This window comes from Aspergillus udagawae (genome assembly GCF_001078395.1).
Source record: "Aspergillus udagawae IFM 46973 DNA, scaffold_1, whole genome shotgun sequence".
Taxonomy (NCBI): domain Eukaryota; kingdom Fungi; phylum Ascomycota; class Eurotiomycetes; order Eurotiales; family Aspergillaceae; genus Aspergillus; species Aspergillus udagawae.
Genome location: NW_025091264.1, coordinates 2,566,649 through 2,580,961, shown reverse-complemented (window position 1 = coordinate 2,580,961; position 14,313 = coordinate 2,566,649). Strand labels below are relative to the sequence as shown.

The following is a 14,313-nucleotide window of genomic DNA, read 5'->3' as shown; positions in this document are numbered from 1 at the left end:
GTTGCTGAACTGAGACACAATCATAAACGAGAAACCCCAGTTGGGACGCTAGGCGATGCCGTCGAGAAAACTCTTAGATAGTTGTCATGATCTCGTCGTGTAGCCGACGCACGAGGCCACCAGGCCACGAGGTAAATCGCTGAGCCGTCCACGGTCCAATGCATTGAAGCTAAGATTGGGGGCTATTTTAGATTAAGCAATATGCACTGTCCCTGAGGCTGAACGAAAGCAGTATTGACATTGGACAGTTCGGGTACCCTAAACCATCTAAAATTTAGGGCCATGCGCACTAACTGCCTCATTAGTGGTTAGTTCATTGCCTTAGTGTCGAAGAGTTTTCTCTAACCAGCACTTTAGATCGTGTCTTAACCTAATCGTAGCGCCGGAGGAAGCGATAACTCCGTGGCAGACACCTGGCTAATAAAAAGCTTTCTTGGCCAACTCGGCGGCGGCAAGCATGTGCCTAGGGTCCTTACTAGGACCCTTCTAGTGGATCAAGAAGGACCCACAGCCTCACTTCGGTACGAGTATCGCATGTTAGGTCGAATTCAGGCTAATTCCGAGTTGATAATTACCATATGGGATACAGTATGTAAGATTAAATGTAACCTTCCAAGTCAGTCCCTCATCTGGCGCTAAGAAACTAGCATATATTGCTGTTAGTTTCTGGAAGAAACTGTCTCGGGGGATGTATGCTATGGTAGTAGTACTAGCATCATGGAAGGACCCGCCGAAAAAGCCTGTCTGGGAGTATCCTAAACCACGCAGCATCCTGGGAGAAGACAGCCTAATGCATGCATTCTCTATTCCGAGCCTGGCGCTGGCCGCCAAATGAAGATGGTAGGATGTCCGAAGTGACAAATTGAAACCCCTTCCTCGCTAGTACGACCCGTTTATAATCGAAGTTGAGCGGTAGAGTCTTTCTCAAAAGGCAGAAGGCTTGCTGATGAAAGCCCACACTGTGAGGGAATTATAAATATCTACAGGATTGCCGTCGTCCACTGTGCATCGGTATCTAAAAAGCCCAGCTTTCAAGAAGAAAAGGAAGACGTACTTCAAGCCCTTGGCCATTGTCCTTGTGTAAGTAAATCACCTATGCTACCCAGCAACTCACATAGTGGCTCATAGGTATTTCCAGCTCTGCGTCGGTCACAGTCAGCTTGAGCGGTGACCTTCAACAATGCTCTTCCCATCTGTCCGAGATGCCGGTCTTTTAGTGCTTGGGGCCTGGATCGCGTTCAACCCTATACTCAGTGGTGCAGCCGATGTTTCGGCACCCAAGGACCCGCTTGGCCCGCTCAAAGTCACCCTCGACTATGGCCTTGCAATAAATTGGCCACGGGAACAGGACGCCAGCCTTAAAAATGTCAAGCGCAATTGGCAATATAGCAGCCACATCGTGTTTGCAAGTCCCGTCGGGAATTCTGATGAGAAGAATCCTCCAATCTCAGACGGGCAGCTCTGGCAAATCGCGCGAGATGCGGCCGACGAAATGACAGCAGACCGAAAGCAGTATGGCATCATCAGAGAGCAGGCAGAGCCCACAGCGATGGGAATTCTGGCCTGGGGCAATGAAATCATCCTTGCCTCCTCTATGAAGGGAGCGGGTCACTTCTCCTATGACTTTCTTAACGGCCAGACGCCAGTCGGCGAAAGTCTACAGAAATGCCAGATGGTCTGGCGAGATATCAGCCCACCTGGCAAAGAGTCGGATATACACAAGAACAAGGGTAGTTGCGCAGAGCCTATGGCGGCCCATCTATACTATAAAAACAATGATGTCCCCCTGAAAGATCGAAAAGCGAGAATTGGCACATGGGTCAAAGCCCAAGGGAAATGGGCACAGATAGATCCTTGTGGAACTGGCGCTGAGGTAACTAACCAATGTCCTCATGAGTATTTTTACCCAAAGACTAACCAACAAATGTGCAGGATACTTGGGGCTGCAATCTTTTCACAAGAGACCAGGGGCTCAGGGTCTTGGATACAAACACGCCGGTAGAGCCGTACACCCTGGCAAACCTTGCCGGAGGCCCGGTCAGGATCGACCAGATTCAGTTATGCGGGGGTGACCCCAGAGTGTTTGTTAATATTAAATAGTGGTCCGAAGAGATATTGGTGGCAGAAACTGAGGCTATAAGTACATTTAATCGGAGCGTTCATCTTTTATTATTTGAACCTGAATTCCTGCCTGGGCACCTATGTCTCTGAGCCCCTCTATCAACTCAGGGTCCCAATCCCACACTTTGTATATCAACCCTCGGAGGCGAGGCGTGAATCTCTTCCAGTTTTGTAGCCATGATCGAACAGCCCTCAATAGGTATTCAGTCTCGAACTCCCATTCCCATTCTCGCTGGAGACATAGATGTTCATTGAGGGTCAGCCATTCAATGTTTTTTGGAAGTGCTTCCTCTAGGCCAACTACATTTGGCGTCGATGGAGAAAATCCAAGCAGAAATGCAATTGGAACTTCCAAATTTTTTAGCATATGGAGTCCACTAAAAGTTTTAAAAGACCCGTGGAATATGACCTCTGGGTGTTCAGGGGCTGATTCTGCGAGGTCTGTTGCTGCTGTAATAGTCAAGTCTGTTAAAGTCTCTTGAACGTGAGATAGATCCGCGGCGATTTGGTCCAGATTGATAATATCCGTGACAAAGTGATCTTTGATATCTTCGCGGTAGTACCAATCCCATTTAAGCTTCCGAAGCCCTCGGGTGACTGATAACACTTGACCGAGAGGCCCTTCGCGCAACATCCTTAAGTCAAGTGATGTGAGTTTTGATGGAATTGGTGGGCATTTCCCAGGCCACATGAAAGTAGCAGGGTTATCAACTAAGGTCCTTATCTGTTCAATCGACGGCAAGTAGAAGAGGGGGAGGACATCTGCTGTATTCCTGACGTCCGTGAACCTGCGAATGTGGAGACCAAGGCCGGGATACACAACTGACACATCTTGGAGATGTGTAAAGGAAGTGAGATGGCTGTTTTGGGACTCCTCACAGAGGGCCGAACGGAGCATCATGCCCATGAGGCGGCTCTCTCGGGCAAAATTCTTGCCTAGATAGAGACGTCTCAGACTGGGGAGCTGTGATAATAAAAGTGTGACAAATGCATCCATTGTTCCGGCGCGCAACTCTTGGATCCACTGTTCAGCATATGGAATCTGGATCCCCTCAATGCATTTCACTAGCTCATCTAAGACAACCTCAGTGACTGGGAGTTTGGGACATTTCTTGCGATAATCCCACCCGATGGGATCGAAACAGTCTCCATTGAGGATCATAACTTGGACAAAACTGGCGAGCTTGGGCCTGTGCACAATAGTTCGCAAAAACTCAGCGATTCGGGGGTTCTGAGAGTCTGTCCACGTCCATTGAATCTGGGTGTAGAGGAATGGCTCAGCGATTATGCGGAACCTTTTATTGACAAGACATAGTGCATGGAGTTCAGCAGAGGATAGTAACTGGACCACCAAGTACAATATTTCTGCTGGGAAGCTGTCTAGGCTGGAAGCTGTTTGATGTTTCTAATGATATTAGTAATAACCTAGGAATACCCGCATTGATCACATACAGGTTTCATTGCCAAGGTTGTAAGCTTACTGCTCTTTCATAAAATGCGTATGCAAAGAACACTGAGCAACTAGTATGTAGGAACTGATGGATAACAAAAACTGAAATGTGAGAAAGGTGTTAGGGAGTCTAAGTGATAGTTGCTGTAACTCGGACCACTGATACTTCGTTGCTGTTGATTAAACTAAGTACCTACGCTAATAATTAGTGTCACCAGAGCGATCCGCCAGATTCAACCTCATTCGTGGATTTCAGCAGTAAAACTGAAATCGCTCTCTCCTTTTCTAGTCGGGAAAAGCCAACTAAAGGCACTACTTGCCCCACTAAGTTATGAGACATTCGGCTACATCGGGTGGTTGGGGAGGGGGGCATTGGCAAAACCTCAAAAGACAAGGGTAATAGCTTTTCAAAATTTCACCAGGCTGCCATCGTTTTCAAGATTCAGATCTAATTTAATATTTAAGTATATCCACCTTCTATATAAATTTATAGATTACTAGTACGTAGTAGTACCTAGTACACTTACCAGTTTTGGTGGTCGTAAACGCTCTCTGCTTCCTCCCTGCTCTGGCCGCTTACCCGATGCACACCACATAAACTGCCCAGTATCTTTTGTTGACTTTCGTGTCAACGAAAATATCGAGATACCGAAGCTCAACCTACCTACATACCACACGAACTAAAGGGTGATCAGAGAGGATGCATGCATGTGTGGGAAAGATCTGCTTTGATGGCAAGAGCAGAACCCTCACAGGAGGCTATTAATCACATGAAAGCTATTCTTTGAGACACTCTCTTCCTGTTTAATCGTCCTAGGCCTAGATCGATCATGAGATGGGCATAAAATTTACTGCGCTGGAGGTAAATTAATTTCCTTATCTCCTGTCTCCATGCTAAACTAAGGTCGGGAATTTCAGGGATACAACTGCACAGTGATGATTTGACTAAAGATAATATAGGTTACTATGCAATTGGCCTATATCATGAACATTTACAAGCAAAATTGAGTGGAAATTAGCGCTGAATTAGGAAATTGCCGCAATATCTGATAGTGTTACGTTCGGCGCCGGTGGCAACAGTTTCGGAGAATACCTAGGGTCAAGCCTGGATCGCCAAGGCCCTAAAGAGACTGGGGTAGTCCTCCACCGAGAGAATGAAGGAAGAAGATTGGACCGGAAAACAAGACTACTGCTAAGCCAAGAGAAGCTATGGCGGCTAAGTGAAGGCTTAGTCCAGAACCTCATCAGCGTCTAATTGCTCCATGTCTCACACCAATAAATATCTGGGTACCTGGACCAGTCTACTGGTGCTATTACCAACCATGGCTCATGCACTGCAAAAATCGTTGCATGTCCTCTGAGGCTTTGCCAAGAACTAGGACAAATATTCTCAAGCTAACAGTTCTTAGAGTCGAAGAAACCGGATAGGACTGGACTCGCCGTCAAAGATAACCCTTTTCAAACTATTACTACTTTATCGATCTTCCGTGACCCGGCCTTATATATATATATATATTTTTCCCCGAAGGTCTGTGTTTAGGATGGCTGTGGATCGTGTCTGATTGCCGTTCACTATCTTCGGTGGACCCGAGCATACATTTTGATTGACGCATAATCGATAGTGGACCCTAGCCCGTGTTTCCCGTAGATTGACTTGGTGGGTGTCTCTACAGTAGTCGGGGCATCGGGAATCCAACGAAGCGGTGTACCTATATTGAATTATTTATGGAGCTTATACAGGGATCTTGGTTCGCCGACACCTCAATATCTCTCACCAAGCAACTCTCCTTACTTAATTGCGATTGTCTTGCTCAGTAACAAAACAGACCTGGTCTATCATAGACCAGTAATATAGTTCTTATAGCATCCTTTGATGACCATTATAACCTCATAAGTAGAAGTCCAGCTACAGTCATGAAATATCTTCCTTTTTCCCCTCTCATCTCTTATTTCCGCCTCTTTCAAAAGGGCCATTTACCCCCTTAGCAGTGGTCTGCTAATTAATCTATCCACTAATTCAACAACAAAAAGCATGAGGCAATAGTTTTGCAAAGGGTCGGGGGCGAGATTGATCACTAAACTGCTGGGACTCTTCCGGCGTTGCAACGTACAACTGCGTGTGGAATCCAGCAGGTTGTAGGATCCTGCTCCTCTCTGGTAGGTGGTCCTTTGGACCATCGTGGGTAGATGGAACAACCCCGAGTGCGTGAACCTGTCTCAGGTTGGAAAGCGTCACGGAGGCCGGGAGGTCTGCACCTCCGGAACCAGTGAGGATACCTCCTGAAGCAATATAATGCATAGGTGCTTCGCACTTGACTATTTGATATTGTTTAGGAAGATTCCGGCGAGAATCTATTGGCTAACCTACGATCCCTGTCAATCAGGCCACACTCTCCGCACCGGGATCTTTTTCTTCTCTCCTGATTTTCGTTCCTGATACTCACCGACTCCTTTTCATCCGCCTCGCCCATCAAGATCAGGAGCCCCGTCCTGACTGATAGGTTTCTTGGCCTTACGGAACAAGGTCAAACGGTCACCGCATAGACAGAAAGCCCAACTATGGCCGCCAACTCGTCCAAGGGACATCAGCTGCCCCGCCACATATCAGACATTGTCATTGTCGGCGGCGGAGTAGCCGGATGTGCGAGTGCTGTGGCATTTAGCAAGCAGGGACGGACGGTGGTGCTGTTAGAAAAGTGTCTGGCGCAGCCCGAACGCGTCGTGGGCGAACTGCTGCACCCGGGTGGTGTTCACGCCCTGCATTCACTGGGCATGGGAGGTGAGCCACAACTTTGTTTGCCTTTCTATGAAAATCTCTATTGTTTGCCCCTGAGGGTTGTCTAGCCTGGTAGGATAACTGATACATTGATAGACTGTCTGAGAAATATTGACGCCGTGCCATGCCATGGCTATCGAGTCTCATATTTCAACGAAACCGTCAACATTCCATATCCCGACGACCCAAACGCACCAGGTGAGCGCCCTAAAGGATGCTCATTCCAACATGGTCGCTTCATTCAAAACCTCCGTCAAGCGGCAGCAAATGCACCGAACGTGACCGTAGTAGAGGCTAAAGCCACAGACCTCCTTCGCGATGAACGCACGGGCAAGGTCATCGGTGTGCTAGCATACAGTGCCGGGGATAATAGGAAGGCTGCAGAGGTGAGCCTGTTGGCAAATGCCCTTTGTCATCTTCTAACATGGAGGTATCTAGTACTATGGCAGCCTGACCATTGTCTGTGATGGTTATGCCTCAACATTTCGGAAGAAATACCTTCCCCACAAACCCTTAAGCCAGTCAAAATTCTGGGCTCTAGAATTGATTAATGCCAAGCTCCCGGAGCCTTACTACGGGCATGTATTTCTCTCTGATGACCCTCCAATCCTTGTCTATCAGATCAGTCCTCGCCAAACGCGAATCTTCTTGGACGTTCCTACCGGCTTACCGAGTGCAAGTCCTGCTTCAGGTGGTATCAAAGCCCACATGCTTAATGTAGTTCTACCGCGACTTCCATCCGGCTGTCAAAATAGCTTTCGTGAGGCTGTGGCTAGGGGAAAATTCAAAAGCATGCCTAATTCATTTCTTCCGCCTTCGCAACAGAAAGTTCCCGGCCTGCTGTTCCTCGGCGATGCGTTGAACATGAGGCATCCACTGACTGGTGGCGGCATGACTGTTGCATTTAATGACGTGCTATTAATCTCCAAGCTGCTTGCTCCAGAGAATGTCCTTTCACTGGATGATTCCAACGCAGTGCTTGAGCAGATAGGTCGCTTTCACTGGGCCCGAAAGCAGGGATCCTCACTCATTAATATCCTTGCAATGGCACTGTATACGCTGTTTGCAGCCAAGGATACAACGTTAAGTGCATTGAAAACTGGGTGTTTTCGATACTTCCAAATTGGTGGAAGGTGTAAGCAAGAGCCCTGCGGCATGCTTGCGGGTCTTATACGGTCGCCATGGGTCCTTGTTTATCATTTCTTTGCTGTCGCTTTCTATTCTGTCTGGCTGGTCTTGGCCGAGGCTCCCACGTGGAAGATACCGTACGAAGTAGTCACGGCGACTTTGATCATCTGGAAAGCCTGTTGCGTCATTGGGCCTTACTTAATATGGGAGCTCATGCCCTAATTCATAAGACCAAGAAGTTGTGTCATGGAGCTTCTAGATTATCTCAAATATCCTACTTGAGCCCCCCCTCTAACCATTGTGTCAACTTCATAGCAAATAGGCACGTATTGTCTACATCTCCAACTCGCGCGTCGACCTTGAATGTCCACATACCACTCCTCAAAAACATTGTAGGAATCTGGAAATCTAGTAAAATATCACTGCGGCCGCTACTAGGCATGTAGTCAACCTGAACTCCACAGGCATTACGAATAGTGAGGTGGGCTAGATCATTAAAGGGCGTAGTCTTCAATGGCCCTGTAGTGGAGTCTTCGTTGTCGTGACTACCATCCGGGTAGACAGTAGAGGCGCTCACTTTGAGGGTCGCATTGATGAGGCCCTCGTCGGGAAGTGCCAGCTCCTTCTTTTTAGATTCAGGTAGACAACCGCGTAGGTAGACGAAGAAGACACGGTCGCTTCATCAGGATGTTAACGTTAAAATGTTATAATCAAGATTAAGCCGTACTTTGAGGAGAGGGGAGATCTTACGCGATAATGGGTGTCGGGGCAATCTCTAGGAACTCGATCTTGAATATCTGGTCATCCTTAGGCACGGTGTCGTAGATGGCATCGTTGTGTCCGCGGACCCTGTTGTCTTGTTGGGCCATGATGTCCTCGCCGACGAGCAATTCTTGCTGTGTGGGGTTGGTCTTGGCAAGAACAGCGAGTGCAAAGAGACATGATTTGTGGGAGAATTGACTTCATCGCGTGGCCTGTGTAGAGAAGCATCATCAGGATAGCCGATCGGCTTAGGTGCATAGGAACCGCGCTAAGAAATACATGCTTGGCGCTAGGCGAAGGGAATATCCAGCTCTTCCGGTACATTGCCTCTAACCAGTTTGCCCTCAGGTTTTTATGCGCTGAGCCTAAATAGTTGCCCCCTGTGTGCTAGTTCTGTTGTCCGCTGCCTCCACTCGCCTGGGAAGTAACTACACCAGCTCCAAGGCTCCAAACTCAAGGGCGTTAAGTGCTAACTAGCTATGAATCGCTTCTCATTCTAATAGATATGGTCGCCTCACTCCCACTTGAACTTCTAGGTGAGATCGCAGGCTATCTTAAACAGGCAGGCGCTTCTCTAGCTGCATGTACAGCTGTCTGTCGTCGTTGGCAGGCAGCGTTTGAGCCGATCATCTACTCCGAATTGCATGTTTACAGTGAGGATGGCATCAACGAGGAAGGGGAGCACCGCGGGATTTGCCTCAAACAGTTCCGCGCACTCACTTCTGGGCCTGGAATCGCGCGACGAGCATGTATTCGTCAGCTGTGGTACCATACTGTTGTCCCTTTTGACCTCCCAGACTGGATGATGCGTAAAAGGGAAGGTTATAGCTCTAATAATGCTGTTCGACAGGCGAATAACACTGCGTTTCAATCAGCAATAATCAATCTATTCAAAACGCTAGAAGTATGGGAGAAGAGTCATCGCCTCTCTGTCTCTCTGGTACTCCTAGGGCGTGAACCAGGCCAGGAGCCGCATACAAAAGAGGACGATGAAGCTGGATTGCATACTTGGGACTTCACGGATGGGCGCACACAAGCTGTTCCTGTCTATCGCGCGCGCTTCCATCAGGATGGCGCTTTGGTGCTACCCAACGTTTCATGTATTGACAAACTATCGTTTCTCGACGGTACAGACTCACCACGGTATCACCAGATATGGGCTGGAGCAGCTATGCAGATTGTTCAGCATTGTCCGACACTCGCAGAACTATGGTTGAACTTGGATGAGTATATCAGACCAGATCATCTGGATTACCTGAAGGAACGCCGTCAAGGTATGAGACTTTCCTGTTTATCAGCACCACAGCATACTTTTTAGCCTCACTGATTTTCGTGGTAGCTGTGTCTGAAGGTCTGAAAGATATCCCCCCCTCATTGAGGGTTTTTCGCTTTGAGAATCAAGATGAGAGGAATTGGAAGGATACCATGCCCGCCTTAAATGTTCTATCCTCAACCATTGATATTCTATCCATTAGAATCCGAGATCTGAGTCTTTCCCTTTGTGAGCTGAAACTAGTCCAAGTTCCTATCTCTCTGGATTTTCTATGGCCTCTGGATGAGAAAGATCATTCTCTATTGGGTAATGCCTCTTTACACTGGCCTAACTTGGAGATTTTGACTTTAAAACAATTCCAGCCCTGGCTTCCCTCAGGTAAGAAATTTTCCTCAAGTATTCAAGCGTTACATGGGATATTGTAAATGCAATATGCCAAATGAACCTCAATCACTAACTTTCTCAATGTACACAGGGGAATGGATCGTCCGCCCTGATCCAGACGAGGAAGCCATGATCGCTGAGATTGAGGACTGGGAGGCCGAAATCTGCAGCTATGAAAGAAGAATTGTGGAGCGATCCATTTTTGAGCAAGAGCAGTTTCATCGGCTGTTTATCTCTTTGGGTTATGCTGCAAGACGTATGCCTCGCTTGAGGACCATTAACTTTGATCTTAACCACTATTCCTTTTTCTATTTCAAGTTCTTGAACAGAACGGGCTCGATCAGACTTGAGTGGGAGGTAGAACATTGTGGTTCATACAAGCCTGATGATCGGGTTGCTGCTGCATGGGGCTTTCACCTCGATAACCAGCAGCTCTCAGATTGGGAGTATCACGCAACCTTATCACATTGGCCCCCAGTCGAGGAGAAGTCTACGTGATCGTTGACGGTGAGATTGCAATTGCAAGAAAGAAGTCATCCATCCATTAGCCCTGAACAAGTCGGCTCAGGCCCTCCAATCAACATGCCCTCAGAGCCAACTCAGACACTCAATACACTTTTCTGCACTTATCTCACCTCGAGCGTAATGAATTTATAGAGACATGATAAGCCACTCCCTTCCTGATAGATCTGGAGCATATCATGAGATGATAGGGAAACATAGCAATGAAGAGAAGGACTGACGCGTATTTTAGTCTTGTTTCGTTCTATGGCTCAAATGTCACCGTAAAGACAAAGCAACTGACCTCGTTCAATGAGTCAGCTAGGTTGTGGGGCTGCTTCAGTAATCATAACCTCGTCTCCCCGTTTCTCAAGGTGGAGATCCAACACACTCTCTCCACTCCCCTCAGTTCCTGCTGCAGCCTTGGCCAGCTCTTCAGTAATCATAACCTCATCTCCACGTTGCTCAAGCAGCAATGCCAGCACTTGGCCCTCCCTCTGCTATTTTCTGCTGCGGCCTTGACCACCTCTTCAGTAATCTCGAGCTTATCTCCGTAATCATCCAGCAGGACACTCATTGCTTCAAACCCATTCACCTCATTCCTGGTGGCATTGATGGTCTTGCTTTCCTGCTTTATTAATTAGCAATTGAAAGCTATCGCATGAGGGTTATATATTTCCCATTACAAAATCACGTCCATGCCTGCTCGACAAAACGCCAAAGAGACAGGAACTTTAACTGAGGTTAATAAGTATTCCAAAGCACGTAAGATTAGTCTTAAAGAGCAATAGTAGGGTAGTATTTCTATACTATTGATTAGTAAGAATGATCGGTCATATCATACCGTCCCTCCACCAGGCGCTAAATCAGGCGCGCTAAGGCTTCTCTTGACACCTCTACGTCCTAGTTTCCATCGCGCTACCTACTGGAGAGAGCAGTGGTCTGATTGTAATCGAGACGTTTCCGTCGCTTGCCGACTTATACATCGTTGAGTAACAAACAGCATGTCAAGACCAAACTCTACTATCACAGCAAACCCAAGAACATGCTCGGATCTTAAGGAATTCCTTCGGCCGCTTCATACGGAGCTTGATATGCTATATAAGCTATCTTCTCGCCTCTCTTTGTCATATCAAAACTTAGCTTCAACCTCATTAGAGGAGTTTTTCCCCACGGCAATCACATGTCTTCCCACCGGGCACGAAACGGGCCGCTATCTAGCGGTCTATGTTGGTCTATCGTATCTAAGGATCGCCTTCATTGACCTGTTGGGAGATCAACAGGTCGAGGGTCACTCGCGTGTGAGGCGAACATTGGAGAAGGCATGGCCTATTGAAGAGCACTTGCGACGAGATCACGCCCAGGACCTGTTCACCTGGATTGGTGACTGTATTGCCGAAGTAGTGGCTGATAGTCTTGCCAATCCAAATGAGAACATGCCCAGCGAATTGACTACAGGCATTTCACTCTGTTTTCCTGTTAAGTATATGATAATCCCTCCGTCTCTTCCAATGTGTCGTATATCTAATTAGAGGATAGGCAAAAATCTCTAGATGAAGCCACCCTAATGCCGACAGGGAAAGGGTTTGCCTTGAATTCAGACCTGAACCTTCGCCAGGCGTTGCTGAGCGGATATGAGCGTCATACCCGTCGCCTTGATGAGGATGATGGGCCGATGCCAGCTAAGAAACGGAAGCTCTACTGTCTGCCTTCATTAAAAATCGCCGCCATGACCAATGACACCGTCGCGACCCTTGCATCTCTGGCATATTTTATCCCTTCTCTGCCCAACACGCGCGTGGTCATGGGGCTGATTGTAGGCGCTGGTTGTAATGCTACTGTTCCTTTTAGAATTACTGATCTCCATGAGTCAAAGACTCGTCATATACGTGCCAACGAGCCTGATGCGATAGAAACGCTAGTTTCTACTGAATGGACAGTTTCTAGTGCGACCGCTCCTTTGCATGAGCTTGGCATCACAACTCCATGGGATACTGAATTGGATATGCATACTCAACGACCAGGATTTCAACCATTCGAGTACATGGTCGGTGGGAGATATATCGGGGAATTGGTCCGAATCATCTGTTACGACTGGTTCCATCGATCTCTAGGAATCGCGCGATCTGCGCTTCCCCAGAAGCTAGTCGAAGAATATTCTCTCACCACAGATTTTCTCTCTCTCTTTGTGGCTTCCAATTACTCCAATGTACGCTTAGCAGGCGATTTGTCAAAGCACTTGCCACCTCCCATGACGAGCAGCTGGGGTTGGACGCCTGAATTAGCTGGTGACGTTCGTGCCATTGCATCGGCAGTGCAGGACCGAGCTGCTTCTCTAGTGGCTTCTGCAGTTGTTGGCCTTCTTGCCTGCACTCGGGAGATACAGCTGCGGAGTCCTGACTCTCTAAGCGCCAAGATCGATCAGAATTCGCATGTTGCACTGAAGATTAGTGAACAAAGTGACTTGCACAGTAGGGTTTCGTCCAAATCAGGCTGGAAAAACGGACCGGAAGAACTGGCTGTAGCTGTCTCAGGGGGAGTCATCCAACACTACCCTCATTACAAGGAAACCGTTCAGAGATATATCGATCGGCTTATCTTATGTGCTGGACCGCAGGAAGGAGGTAAAAGCGTTTTCCTTCGCGAGGTCAGTGACGGCGGAATAATTGGAATCGGGGTTCTAGCAGGAACGGCCTCAGGAGAAATTGGAGAGATCATTGGTTCCTCGTTAGAGAAAGAGAATGCTTCTCATGGCGACCCAGAAATAAAGGATGAGAATCCTTGTACGAGACATTGAACTGCATACTTTGTCCCATATCTAGCCTGAAACGCGCCCTTATAACCTTCACGCCTCCTTGTCCATCATTGTTTATGACTTTGACGGATTTGACAGTGGATGTCCCGAACAGTATATAAGCAAGCTGCTGTCTTTAGAGCATATTTTTTCTGAATACTTGAATTGCTTCGGAAGCACGAAATTCAAACAATCACAGGACGTTGGATGACACTCACTTTACATTTCTTCAAGCAGAGAGACGACTTCTTGACTGCATATTTGCTAGTCTATTATTCTAGCTGTACATGCGAGTAATACTGAGATCTCTGGCAGTAAACACGTGGTCCTGCAGATCCGACATTCTGATAGTTTTATAATGATAGTGCCTAACGCCACGATCAGCAACCTTATGTTGTAGATAAAAGCAGAATCTATATCTGCGCTCTGAGCAACCACCTTCAAATTACGCTCTATTTCTCTTCATGAGAGGTCATGCAGGGCCATCACTGTGTTAGAGGCCTGATTTCAAAGTAGATACAATATGCATAATTGCTGACCTCTTTAGTGGAGGATATCAAGCAGTAGAAGCCAGCACTTCTGCAGTCAGGGCACCGGAGTTTGGATGGCATAACATCCCAGATCTGTCTGGCTTTCAGGTAAGATGCCATGAGACGCTTCCAAGTGGCGACGTTGGTTCTACCTTTTCTGCGGGGTCGTCGGACCTCTTGTTATCTCTGCCCAACAGCCCAGGGAACATTCATACACCTGCGCGTTGGGCATCTAGGACTAGATAGTACAGAAACCTCGGTCGAAGACCGTCTAGCAAAAATAGCAGGAGAGGCTTTCCTCCTGCGCTCATGCAATAGTAGCGGATCTCACTAACGCTCAAAACTGATACATGTAATCCACGACATGCACACCTTTTGCAGGCATAGATTGATAGCGTCATCTGTTGCATTGACTAGACAGTAAAGCAAATTATGGAAGTGACGGACTTTTGTAGCCAACCAAACAGTAGTGACTGTACGCGCACAGCCATGGCCGCGTTAAACATCTCAAAACTATTGGCCCAGGCTGACCAGGGCCTCCGACCTCATCACAATTGGACTTGAAATGGCGAGGCTCTCCTGTCCTCCCGTCTC

General features: G+C 47.6%; 6 protein-coding genes across 6 annotated transcripts; 4 read left to right on the top strand and 2 right to left on the bottom strand.

Annotated features, from left to right (window-relative positions):
- Positions 1-1,180: 1,180 nt before the first annotated feature.
- Positions 1,181-2,100, top strand: Aud_000813 (uncharacterized protein; the record flags this gene model as incomplete). The annotated part of the gene is made up of 2 exons (XM_043286317.1): positions 1,181-1,873; positions 1,933-2,100. The coding sequence occupies 2 exons, from the start codon at positions 1,181-1,183 to the stop codon at positions 2,098-2,100; spliced, it is 861 nt and encodes a 286-aa protein (XP_043142252.1).
- Positions 2,101-2,146: 46 nt separating this feature from the next.
- Aud_000812 (uncharacterized protein) lies at positions 2,147-3,283 on the bottom strand (the record flags this gene model as incomplete). Its single annotated transcript, XM_043286316.1, has 1 exon — positions 2,147-3,283. The coding sequence occupies one exon, from the start codon at positions 3,281-3,283 to the stop codon at positions 2,147-2,149; it is 1,137 nt and encodes a 378-aa protein (XP_043142251.1).
- Positions 3,284-6,130: 2,847 nt separating this feature from the next.
- On the top strand, positions 6,131-7,697 carry Aud_000811 (squalene epoxidase; the record flags this gene model as incomplete). Its single annotated transcript, XM_043286315.1, has 3 exons — positions 6,131-6,350; positions 6,444-6,733; positions 6,786-7,697. 3 exons carry the CDS (start codon positions 6,131-6,133, stop codon positions 7,695-7,697), a joined length of 1,422 nt encoding a protein of 473 aa, XP_043142250.1.
- Positions 7,698-7,749: 52 nt separating this feature from the next.
- Aud_000810 (uncharacterized protein) lies at positions 7,750-8,344 on the bottom strand (the record flags this gene model as incomplete). Its single annotated transcript, XM_043286314.1, has 2 exons — positions 7,750-8,152; positions 8,226-8,344. 2 exons carry the CDS (start codon positions 8,342-8,344, stop codon positions 7,750-7,752), a joined length of 522 nt encoding a protein of 173 aa, XP_043142249.1.
- Positions 8,345-8,742: 398 nt separating this feature from the next.
- Aud_000809 (F-box protein) lies at positions 8,743-10,392 on the top strand (the record flags this gene model as incomplete). Its single annotated transcript, XM_043286313.1, has 2 exons — positions 8,743-9,511; positions 9,986-10,392. 2 exons carry the CDS (start codon positions 8,743-8,745, stop codon positions 10,390-10,392), a joined length of 1,176 nt encoding a protein of 391 aa, XP_043142248.1.
- A 1,007-nt stretch (positions 10,393-11,399) lies between these two features.
- Aud_000808 (hexokinase family protein) lies at positions 11,400-13,192 on the top strand (the record flags this gene model as incomplete). Its single annotated transcript, XM_043286312.1, has 2 exons — positions 11,400-11,878; positions 11,935-13,192. 2 exons carry the CDS (start codon positions 11,400-11,402, stop codon positions 13,190-13,192), a joined length of 1,737 nt encoding a protein of 578 aa, XP_043142247.1.
- Between the last annotated feature and the right edge of the window lie 1,121 nt (positions 13,193-14,313).